The sequence below is a fragment of the Phacochoerus africanus genome, chromosome 11 (assembly GCF_016906955.1).
Source record: "Phacochoerus africanus isolate WHEZ1 chromosome 11, ROS_Pafr_v1, whole genome shotgun sequence".
NCBI lineage: Eukaryota > Metazoa > Chordata > Mammalia > Artiodactyla > Suidae > Phacochoerus > Phacochoerus africanus.
In genome coordinates, this window is record NC_062554.1 from 56,151,160 (window position 1) to 56,164,017 (window position 12,858).

Below are 12,858 nucleotides of genomic sequence, written 5' to 3' on the forward strand. Positions count from 1 at the left end.
GAGAGTTTTTATTTATAAATGGATGTTGAATTTCATCCAAAGTTTTTTCTGCATCTATTGAGATGATCATATGATTTTTATTCTTCAATTTGTTAATGTGGTGTATCACACAGATTGACTTGCAGATATTGAAAAGTCCTTCTATCCCTGGGATAATATATGATCCTTTTTTAATGTATTGTTGGATTTGGTTTGCTAGTATTTTTTTAGGATTTTTTGTGTCTATGTTCATCACCAATAAACTTAAAAGTTTTTCACAGCAAAGAAAGACAGCCTACAGAATGGGAGAAAATATTTGCAAATAATGTGACTGACATGGGATTAATCTCCAAAATATGCAAATAACTCAAAAAGCTCAATATATAAAAAAACAACAACCCAATAAAAAAAAAAAACAGCAGAAGATCTACATAGACATTTCCCCAAAGAAGACATACAGATGACTAAAAGGCACATGAAAAGATGCTCAATACTGCAAATTATTAAAATGCAAATCAAAACTTCAATGAGGTATCACCTCACATTGGTCAGCATGGCAATCATCAGAAAGTCTACAAATAGGAGTTCCCATCGTGGCTCAGTGCTTAATGAACCCAACTGGTATCCATGAGGACACGAGTTCCATCCCTGGCCTTGCTCAGTGGGTTTAGGATCCAGCATTGCCGTGAGCTGTGGTGTAGGTATACAGCTCGGATCCTGAGTTTCTGTAGCTGTGGCGTAGGCTGGCCGGCTACAGCTCCAATTCGACCCCTAGCCTGGGAACCTCCATAAGCTGTGGAGCAGCCCTAAAATGACAAAAAGACCAAAAAAAAAAAAAAAAGGTCTACAAATACATCTACTATAATGGAAAAAATAAAAATCATTTTTTAAAAAGTCTACAAATAATAACTGCTGGAGAAGATGTAGAAAAGAGGGAATCCTCCTACATTGTTGATGGGAATGCAAATTAGTATAGCCACTATGGAGAACAGTATGGAAATTCCTTAAAAAAACTAAAAATAAAACTACAGTATGATCCAGCAATCCCACTCCTGGGCATATACTGGCAGAAAAACACAATTCAAAAAGATACATGTATTCCAATATTCACTGCAGCACTATTTACAACAGCCAAGACATGGAAGCAATTTAAATTGACAGATGAATGGATAAAGATGATGTGGTTTTTTATACCATGAACTATTACTCAGCCATAAAAAAAGACTAAAATAATGCCACCTGCAGCAAGATGGATGGACCTAGAGATTAGCATATTAAATGAAGCCAAAAACAAATATCATATGATATTGCTTATTTGTGGAATCTAAAACAAATGATACAAATGAATTATATACAAAACAGAAATAGACCCATAGACACAGAAAACAAACTTATGGTCACCAAACAGAAAAGGTGAGGGGAGGGATAAATTAGGAGTTTGGGATTAAGATATACACACTACTATATATAAAACAGATGACCAACAAGGACCCATGGTATAGCACAGAGAACTCAATATTTTGTAATAACCTATAAGGGAAAATAATCCAAAATATATATATTACAGAATTACTTTGCTGTACATGTGACGCTGACACAATCTGTAAATTATACCACAGCAAAAAAAAAAAAAAAAGCTACTATCTATAAATAAATCTATTATCAAAAGTGTTTATTGGCTACTGACTGGGTAAGATGGTGAGGAAAAAGATCCACATGCTTTGACAATATAAATATGTATAGTGTAAAAGTGTGCACAATTATATGTCATTTGGAGATAATGTACATAGTAAATGCATGGTATACAGCAAAGCAGAAGAAGGTGAAGGCTAAACACACAATTCAGGATAATGGCTGCTTCTTGGGGGGGAGCAGGGGTCTGAGGAAGCTCCAAGGATGTTGGTAAAGTTCTCCTGCTTAAGCCGGTTCATGGGACATGGTTGTTAAATTATTCTTTGTCCCTTTTATAGACATTATATATATTACGACTGAAATAGGAAGAGCGACACAGAACCTTCTTCTTTCATTATTTTGTTGGAAAAGTCTTGGGCCTCGGCAGGGTTGCAGGGGGAAAAGGGTAGTTTATCTCCTGTGGTAGTTTATCTCCTGACATCAGTTTTTCACTAGTACATAGCTCCCTTTTAGATTATAAACACCTTAATGGTAGGGATCCTTTCTTATTCAATTGATTATCCCCTCGGCACCTAGCACAGAGTCTTATATTTGATAGGCACATGTTGGCAGGGGTGGGGAGTGGGGGGGATGAGACCATAGTTTGCTTAGGAACCAAACTGAGCTCTTGTTCATGGTAATTTTGTTCCATATCATCATGAACTCATGCTAGAAAGAGGTTCAGCCTCATTCCAGACTTACTCTTTCTGACCATGTTCTTCTAAGGACTCACGCACAGAGAAAAAACAATGGCAAATTCTGAAGAAGAGTGATGGACTTCAGAGTTGCCTAAGGCCTCTTGGGCCAGTGTAGAGCAAGGATACACCTTGCCTCGAGTTCAGGACTAAGCAGGTCACCTCAGCCTGTTGGCAACAGAGAACTTTCAACACTGAAACTTGTGCTTCCTCTGCATTACCAAACAGCTCACAGAACAAGGAGGGGTATTAACCCTGTTTTTTGGAGAGTCACCGAAAGCTGAGTCAGGCACGGTTGGTTGTATTCCAAAGTAAACACAGTCCAGAAAACACCTGAGTGTTTCTGTTGGCAGGGACAGATTCAGAAAATATAAAAAACCAGGAGTTCCCGTCGTGGCGCAGTGGTTAACGAATCCGACTAGGAACCATGAGGTTGTGGGTTCGGTCCCTGCCCTTGCTAAGTGGGTTAACGATCCGGCGTTGCCGTGAGCTGTGGTGTAGGTTGCAGACGCAGCTCGGATCCAGCGTTGCTGTGGCTCTGGCGTAGGCCGGTGGCTGCAGCTCCGATTAGACCCCTAGCCTGGGAACCTCCATATGCCGCGGGAGCGGCCCAAGAAATAGCAACAACAACAACAAAAAAAAAAGACAAAAAAAAAGAAAATATAAAAAACCATGTTCTGGAGTAAAAGAATATGCTGTATTCTTCCCATAACCTATTCTCTACTGACCAAACACACTTCCTATTTCCATTAAAAAACAAACAAACAAACAAAAAAACCCCTCTCAATCACTAGCCTCTCCAAGATGAGATAAAGGTTCAACAGTGATCCCCTGCCTTGGGGTCAGCTACTTAAAGCAAAGGATAGCAGCCTTGCTTGGTTCAAGAATTATTCTTCTCCTAAGAGAGAAGCCCAAGTGTCTTCCCCATTGATTGGGGGAATGGGTATAAGAGCACCAGAGAAGAGAGGAAACTAAAATTTATTATATTCTTTTTCTAGTTAGCTGCTAGACCCTTTCAGTTAATCCTTGCAAGATCCCTGTGAGGTAGGTATTAGTGTCCCTATTTTAGAAGGACAGGCACTGAGATTCAGAGAGTTTAGGGGATTTGTCCAAGGTCTTACCAGTGGAGGTAGCAAAACCAGTGTGACCCTCCAACGTTCATGTTCTTTTTCTTACATGACTATATTTCCTCTTAAAGGGAAGCTTAGGAACACAGTTTCCTTTGGGGAAATCTAGGCAGTAGAAGACACTCATACCAATATAGCCCTTGACTCACATCTTTTCTAACTCAGGTCCATGTGTGAGTCGGTCGATATCCTTTTCCAGAGAAACGTGGGCACAGAGGACCACAATGTCTAGTTGATTTGAATTTTAGGTAGACTGTCTTTTTCATTCCAAATCAGACAATTTCTTTCTTTTTTTTCTTTTGTCTTTTTGCCTTTTCTAGGACCGCTCCCGCAGCATATGGAGATTCCCAGGCTAGGGGTCGAATCGAAGCTGTAGCCACCAGCCTACACCAGAGCCACAGCAACGCGGGATCCGAGCTGCGTCTGCAACCTACACCACAGCTCACGGCAACGCCAGATCCTTAACCCACTGAGCAAGGCCAGGGATCGAACCCACAACCTCATTGTTCCTAGTCGGATTCGTTAACCACTGCGCCACGACGGGAACTCCGAATCAGACAATTTCAAGGCATTCCTCCCATGGAAGGGAATGACACTGGGTCTTTAAGGGCAAGGGGGATGGTAGGGTAGAAAGTGGGCAACAGTATCCAGCTTCGCTCTGACCACACGGATGGTTGGCTGCAACTGCCTCTCAGCAATTTCGTTCACTATTTGCTCTGCCTGGAACTCCACCCACGCAGCCTGTGTTTTCTCCTTTTTCAAGGTAGCATCAGGGATACTTCCTTCCATAATCCTTCTCATCATCCCCTCAGGCTAAATTGGAATCCTCCCTTCATTGTTATAACACACTGTACACCCTATTAATTAATATATGTGTCATAATAGCTAAATTACTCTTTCTTCATTACGGTATTATAGGCCAAGATCTTCCCTGAATACTGATGAAATCCATTTGCAAGAATAAAAGGTGGGGAGTTCCCTTCGTGGCTCAGCATTTAACAAACCCGACTAGGATCCATGAGGATGTGGGTTCGATCCCTGGCCTTGCTCAATGGGTTAAGGACCCGGCATTGCTGTGACCTGTGCTGTAGGCTGCAGACGCAGCTCCAATCCCACATTCCTGTGGCTGTGGAGTAGGCCAGCAGCTGTAGCTCCAATTCAACCCCTAGCCTGGGAACCTCCATATGCCGTGGGTGCCGCTCTAAAAAGTAAAATAAAAATAAAGAATAAAGGCTAGACACATTTCACCAAGACAATTCGACTGGGGGAAAGAAGAATATTTTCAACAAATAGCTGGGATAACTAGATACATAAAAGGGTAAAATTAGATCCCTCCCTGAAAAGTTCATTAAAATGGATCATAGACATAAGAGCTAAAACTGTAAAAATTTTAGAAAAAAAATAACAGTGAATCTTCATGACAGCGAGTTAAGCAATGGTTTCCTAGATATGATAAAATACAAAAAAGAAAAGGAAAAAATTAACTGGGTTTCATCAAAATTCAAAGCTTCTGTGCCTCAACGGGCACAATCAAGAAGGTAAAACAGGGAGTTCCCGTTGTGGCTCAGTGGTAATGAACCCGACTAGTATCTATGAGGACAAGCGTTCTATCTCTGGCCTTGCTCAGTGGGTTAAGGATCCAGTGTTGCCATGAGCTGCAGTGTAGGTCACAGATGCAGCTTGGATCCCACGTTGCTGTGGCTGTGGTGAAGGCCAGCAGCTGCAGCTCCAATTCGACCCCTAGCCTGGAAACTGCCATATGCCTAGGGTGCGGCCCTAAAAAGAAAAAAAAAAGTGAAATGACAACCCAGAGAAAGGCAGAAAATATTTTCAAGTCATATACTGATATAGGACTTGTTTTTTTTGTTAGGTTAGGTCATGCTGGATAAAAACAGCCCACAAAGCTCGGCGGTGCATTACTCCTTATTTCTTGTGCCATGTGTTCTTCATGGCTGGTGTGCAGTACCCGTCGTTTCTCACTCTGGGATCTAGGCTGATGGAGGAGCTACTGTCATGAATACAGATAGTCAGGAGGGAAGGGTAAGTGTTCTGAGGGTCTTGAACTGACTGCTACCCGTCTCAGCCCAGAAGTGCCACGTGTTACTTCTGCTCTCAGCTCACAGGATCCCACCAAACCACAAGGGGCCAGAAAGTGCCACTGTACCATGTGCCTAGAGACAGAGCCAGAAATGCTTAAGCCACGCCCTTATCACGTAGAAGTACCTAGGCCAGGGATCAAACCCCAGCCACAGCAGCGACCCAACTCACAGCAGTGACACCAAATTTTTAACCACTAGGCCACCAGGGAACTCCAACGAGGGTGTGTGCATTAAACACCGTCAAATAATTTTCCGTTTTGCTTTCCCTGTTCACACAATCACATACCCACACACATGTGTATACAGATGTGCGTGACATAATCAGTTCTGCACAAAATGGAGTCATCATGTTATAAGCAGTCTTTCCCATCTTGCGTGTCTCCCACAACAATACTTTGAGGAAAACCTTCCAGAACAGCAGGTATAGTGCTAATTCCTTCTTGTTAATGGTTACATAACATTCCATGATGAAGACAAGCCCACAGTGAAGATAACTTAGCTCAAAGGTGTGACTGGAGCTAAGCAGAGATCCAGGCTGTGATAGCTGGGAGCCTATGTATTTGCATCCTATCGTCACATACTCAAGGAAACTGGCTTTAACTCTTCCCCTGCAGTGAATGCCAAGTCCTTGGTTCTTCTAACCTTGGAGGTTGTAAACCTTAAGCACTCAAGAAAACAAAATTCACTTTTCTTGCTCCTTTTCAATCCTCTCATTCATCTACACAGAGCCTTCCTTCACTATTCATGCTTTTCCCATCTAAACTAGGGGGAGGAGTTCCCATTGTGGCTCAGCTGGTTAAGAACCTGACTAGTACCCATAAGGACGTAGGTTCAAACCCTGGCCTTGCTCAGTGGGTTAAGGTTCTGGCATTGCTGCAAGCTGTGGTGTAGACTGCAGATGTGGCTCGGATCTGGCATTACTGTGGCTGTGGCCAAGGCCGGCAGCTGCAGCTCTGATTTGTCTCCTAGCCTGGGAACTTTCACATGTCACAGGTGCGGCCCGAATACTAAAAAAATAAATAGAGGGAAATGTCAGATTTATTTAAAAAAGAAGAGGCACCACATCAAGTTTTTTTTTTTTTCTTTTTATGGAGCACATAGAAGTTCCCAAGCTAGCGGTCAAATCAGAGCTACAGCTGCCAGTCTGCACCACAGCCACAGCAACACGGGATCCAAGCCTCATCTGCAACCTATGCCATGGCTTACAGCAATGCCAGATCCTTAACCCCGTGAGCAAGGCCAGGGATCAAACCCTCATCCTCTCGGACACTATATCTGGTTCTTAACCCACCAAGCCACAGTGGGAACTCAAGTTTTATTTTTAACTACAGGCAAATGGCATCAACCAGTTTCTCCTCTCCTCTGCACAACCTGTCCCCTACTCCTAGGACTCCTTTCCTCACTCCCTACTCATTCTTACTTTCACCTCCTTGTCCCCTTTTTAACAGCTTCTCCCTTGTCTTGCATTTAAATTACCTTAAATGAAAAAGAGGGAATGCAGATTGGGGGGGCGGGGATGCTTAAAAACCAGGACTACCCGGAAAGCAAGCAAAACCTCTCACTCACATGATGTTCCTTTTCCTAGACATGAAATGAGAAGTTGCCCAAACCTCTAGCCTTGGTTTCCAGCTTTAACTCAAAGCCGTTACCTCTCAAAACATTTAATCTTCCCTTCATACTACTATCTCATGCGACATCAAGAGTAAATTTATTAAAAATACAGGAATTTGTCTTTGTGGAAGCACTCCCTATGTTTTCTTACCTGTGGGTTTTCTTTAATGGCCACACCGTTCTGTGAATTCAAGAGGTCACCCCTTAATTGTTTGCTTTATTTTTATTGAATGGTGTTATCAAAGTCTAATATTTTCATTCTGTTTGACGTTATTACCTTGATTCCTATTAAAACTGGACCCGCCCTCTCTCTCTACACGTTCTATAATGTAGCTCATCTAATAACCTATTAACGTGTTAAGGGAAGAATTCTACCTCTCCTGCTGCTCTTCCATCAAATCAAGGTACTCAGCCTCCTAAGCAGCACACATGAAGTAAAAAGCAGTTTCTCCACACATGCTGCAGGTCCCACTATCCACCGGTGTGAATTTTAAACCAGGTAAAAGGGAAGGGTGAGGCTTTTCAAATTGGACATCATGCAGGCAGGAAAGGACTTTGCTTCCACTTAGGGTTCAGCTTCTCAGAACAATGGGGAAGGGCAGGGCAGATTTGCAAAGCTTGTTTTTCTGCACTTCTGACTAGGCAAACAAAGGAGTATAACAGTCTTGATCCTGAAAGGAACCTGTATTAAACATTAAATGGAAACAGATTTTTTTTTTTTAAATGTTGATCGGTAGAGGGCTAAAAAAGAATGAGAAGAGGGACTTCCGGTTATGGCAGCATAAAGAGACAGGCAATTCCCTTCATGACCCCTCCCCCAAAGTAAGTGTAAAACTAGACAAAATTATCAAAACCAACCAACCATTTCAGGGAAGCAGAAATTGACCAAAGATAGACAACGAACTGGGAAGCCGTGATGACTGTGAACACCTGGAATGTCAGAGGGTGGGCCTCAGTTCAACAACAGCCTGCAAGAGAACTGAAGTAGCTTATTACTCACAGGTCCGGGAAGGGTACACAGCACACCCTGAGGGACATGCCGGGAGATCAAAGGAGGATACAGGCAGAGAAAGCGGCAGGACAAGGGACACATATGTGCCTTTATTAGGGTCCAGAGATGGAGTGCTTTAGGGTTCCCAGATATTGGTCAATTCAGACTAAAAAGATCAGGGTGTTAGTAAGCTTTGCAGGGTCTTATCCAATGGGTACACCAAGGGCGAAGGCCCTGAGACAGGAAGACTGCACACCACTTGTGGCTCTGCGGCTGTTTCGAGGGCATGTTCGAAAGAGGGGCTAGTGTCAGGTGAAGGCCCCTTTTCACAAAAAAACAGGTGCCAAGGCGGCAATACCATGGAGTAGTTCATCTAAACTCTCAACAGAAGCGTTTATTCTTGTGAAACTATTAGACCCTCAGGTAACAACATGGAAGACTGTGGCCTGACTGCACCCTAACAGGGTCCCCCTTATTCAATGACTTTTAAATATGGTGGTGCTGGTCTCAAAGACAAATGGCTCTGCTGCCAAGGAAACAGATTCAGTTCAGGGCAGTGATGGGGGGGGTGGTGGAAATCCTTGGCTTTACTGGCTACCTGTGGGAAAGAACACTCGAAGAATGGCAGGGGGAAGGCAGAGCTTTGCTAGTGCCTGAGGTCGCAAGCCCAGCTGTGGTGGCAGCAGACCAACCAGGAATTTGACAGAGAAAATTCTAGAAATCGATCATAGAAAGGTTGAGATAAGCTCTCCGCACCTCTAGCTGAATGACAGACGTTGTCATTTTACTAAATTTGAATGATCATGTTCACTCATACTTAGAGGGCTGTATCAAAACTCTAATTCTGGGAGTGCCCAGCTGTGGCACAGCAGGTTAAGGATTCGGCATTGTCTCTGCAGTGGCTCAGATGGCTGCTGAGGCATGGGCTCGATCCCTGGTCCCATGCGGCTTGGATTCCATCCCTGTTGGGGAACATCCATATGCCAAGGGTGTGGCAAAACAAAAAACCCTCTAATTCTTCAAATGAGGTGAAAAATGATATTGTTTTCATTTGCACAGTAAGAGTGATCAATGTATATGGTTTTGTGAATCGTGTGGTTTGTGTCACTCTTCTATGGTCTTTTATTAACTTTGTATAGGCTCTCTAACGGAATATCCATTTATCACACCTACCGCAATGTTCTCCACCAACCCGCCCCCTCCTCCCTGCCGCAATGGTCTGCTTTCTCATGTGTTTTATAGGCATACTTATGGAGATGACTATTTTTCTTTTCTAATTATCTCCTTTCCCTTTGCATCTAGGGAGGTTTTCCTATCCTAAGATCAGGATATATTTACCCTTCCTCCTTTCCCCTTTAATTATACCCACATTTTTGAAAGTCTCTGGGCCACTGGTATTCTCTTGTGCTTGTAACTCACTTAACATAACACCCAAGCTTCTTCTGCAAGAACGAGGGGCTCCTTCACTGGTTTAAAACGTGGAACTTTCAGGAGTTCCACGTTTCGTGGCGCAGTGGTTAACGAATCTGACTAGGAACTATAAGGTTGCGGGTTCGGTCCCTGCCCTTGCTCAGTTGCCGTGAGCTGTGGTGTAGGTTGCAGACTCGGCTTGGATCCCACATTGCTGTGGCTCTGGTGTAGGCCGGTGGCTACAGCTCCGATTGGACCCCTGGCCTAGGAACCTCCATATGTCACGGGAGCGGCCCGAGAAATGACAAAAAGACAAAAAAAAAAAAAAAGTGGGACTTTCAGGCATGGACCACGTTTCCTGCCAAAATACCCCTTTCTGTTTCCTCCATCCAGCCACCTAACAGCTGTCCCCTTATTTAGGTGTCCTAGGACCCTGATGGCAAACTTCAAGGGCCATGCCCTCCCGGGGAGTTTCTTCCTGATAGTTGGCCTGTGGTGGTCAGTAAAGTACCCCCTGAAGTACTTCTACCAAAAGGCGAAAAGCAGCCAGCTGACTCATTACTATCAGCGTCTCGAGATCACTGAAGCTGCCATCAGGACTTTGTTCTCAGTCATCGGTAAGGATGGGGGCCATCTGGCCCACGGTATCTCCCAGTCATCCCCAGAACCCTGTGGGACCCTGTGATCTGGATGTCTCCACTGGCAGGGATAGAGAGCAAGAACTTTCAGTCGGGCACTGAACACTGCTTCATAGTACCTCCTGTGTCCTGAGCTTTGTAGTTGATGGTTGTTAGTAGCACCTTACATCATAGGTAAGTTTTATACTATGAGAAACTACTAAGGAGCTCCCGTCGTGGTACAGCGGAAACAAATCTGACTGGCATCCATGAGGATACAAGTTCAATCCCAGGCCTTGCTCAGTGGGTTAAGGATCTGGCATTATGGTGTAGACCACAGACATGGCTCAGATCTGGCGTTGCTGTGGCTGTGGTATAGGCCAGCGGTTACAGCTCCAATTTGACCCCTAGCCTGGGAACCTCCCCATGCCGCAGGTGCAGCCCTAAAAAGACAAAAAACACAAAAAAATTAAAACTACCAAATAAACTGCCTTCTTCCCCCAGAAAGAAATAGGTATAATTCATAGGAACATAGACCTAGATGACATACTTCATAAAAGAGAGAAAACACATGGAAAAAAAAAAAAAGAGTAAGCTCATGTACATGAAAAAGTACTAAATGGAACTTAGATTTAGAAAAAAAAATTGCTTCCCCCCCCCACCCCCAGTTGTCTCTCCACTAGAATCTCAGGAGTGGTTAACGCCCTTGGCATAACCTCCATCACCAAAGCTCAAGCACTCACGGAGATATGAAATTTATGCTGGAAGGCTAGTCAGGGAAGCAGGGGAAGAGAATGAAAGAAGCCAAGAGGGCTGTTTGAGGGTGATTTTCCTCCACTGCACCCCATTCCAATAAAATCCACCCACTCCTGGCCCTCAAGACATTCCTTCTCAGGACCAGCCCATCACGTGTGTGATGAGGGCTCTTACCCTGCAATTACATTCTGCCTCCTGTCATCCTGGCCCACAGCTGCTCTGAGGAGAGCAAAGCCACACAGTTCCGCTCAATCTCTCCTCCACCCGTTACCCAGGCATCAGAAAGCCCTTCTCAACTCTCTGAAGCTGAGAAGTGATTGGGCCCATATGGCTTAAATGGCAAGGACGGCATCACCTTGGCCTAAGTAACTAGAAAAATGGGATTGGGTGTCTTTGCTAGTGAAAATATTCATCCTGGGCTCCTACTTGCGTGCCAGGGACTGGCTGTCTAGGTGCTGGGGATGCAATGGGAAGCAAACAAGAGTCTATGCTCTTAAGGACTGGGACATCCTTTTTCTGGGTTGTTTCCACCAACACCTTCATCCTCTATAAATTCAGAAAGGGGCCAATCTGAGAAAGAAATATTTGGGAGACAGGGTCCAGAATGTTGTCATGGAGGACTTGTTCTCAGCTTCAAGAACATCCTGGGCACCAGGCAAAAGGCAAATCGTTTGCTTCCAAAGAAGGTGATGAAGTAGATGGGTAAGAAGTGAGAGCTGCCCTGAGTTCCGCTTCACCCAGGTCCTGATCCCCAGAGCTCACCTTCTGAGCTAGAGAGTGGCCAGAGACAACAAGGTGTGGCCTCACCTTGTTCTCCTGGCATCTGGGGTAGAGGCCTCACTCAGTCTGAGGGACCCTGGACTCTGAGCTCGTTCTGTGTATAAGAGCAGCTCACACCTGGGAGCCGCTAGGCTTGCATTAGCATCTTCGCTACTGATGTGTCTCACTGGGATTCTATTATTCTCAACCTAATTGTTTCTTACCGGATTTCTTTCACGGCTCACTTGGCAGAGGGAACCCACAGATGGATGAATCTATCGGCTACACTCTCACTTAAGTGACAAGGCCTCGTTGTCATCTCAGCTGCTGGTCAAGTGTCCTGGGGACCTGTGGGCTGTGCTTCTATTGCTTTTTCTCCCCTACCGCACCCAAAGGAATGACTAAAGTAACACGTCTACACAGGTTCCTCGGCAGGTACTTAATGAAACTGGTGCATCTGCGAGAGCAAAGTAGGTCCACCGAGCCGAGGGCTGCCTCCACCCTCCACCACCCCTTGCTCAGGACTTGGGGTTGCTCTGCTTCTGTCTTGGCGCTGCTCTTCCCTCCTCAACCCCGACTCCCACTTCCCCGCAGGGATCCTGGCAGAGCAGTTTGTCCCGGATGGGCCCCACTTACACCTGTCCCATGACAACAACTGGGTGAAGCTCATGAACTGGCAGCACAGCACCATGTACCTGTTCTTTGCGGTCTCGGGAATCATGGACATGCTCACCTGCCTCCTCACCCACATCCCCTTGGGGCTGGACAGACTGGTTATGGCTGTGGCAGCATTCAATGAAGGTAACTTGGTGGTAGAGATGGAGAAACGAAAGCAGACACAGATGGGCCGTGTCGAGAGGGGCTGACGTGCAAAGGATCAGAAATATACGGCAAATTTAATAATCTTCCCCAGAAAATCCCAATCTCTGAACTTTGGAATCCTGTAAGGACTTAGTCCTATGCTCTGGATGTACAGATGACATATTCCATAAAGCAGCACATGAAAGCCTAAGGCTTTCAGCCAGAGCTCTGGCTGGCAGAGCCCAGACTCTCCCTGCCCCTCCACACTTGAGGGATCACCCTCTGGTTAGGGAGACTTTGCACTCCACTCCACCCCTGGCCCATTTGGACTCCATCACATGT

The 12,858-nt window shown here is 44.9% G+C and overlaps 1 protein-coding gene across 1 annotated transcript in view; it reads left to right on the plus strand.

The window, feature by feature from the left end:
• The window catches only part of TMEM45B (transmembrane protein 45B), a 28,296-nt gene that overhangs the window by 12,624 nt on the left and 2,814 nt on the right, over positions 1 to 12,858 (plus strand). The window contains exons 2-3 of the mRNA XM_047753369.1: positions 10,004 to 10,200; positions 12,310 to 12,516. Coding sequence (XP_047609325.1) covers positions 10,020 to 10,200; positions 12,310 to 12,516 — 388 coding nt within the window. The 5' untranslated portion in view covers positions 10,004 to 10,019. The remainder of the gene's footprint in view (positions 1 to 10,003; positions 10,201 to 12,309; positions 12,517 to 12,858) is intronic.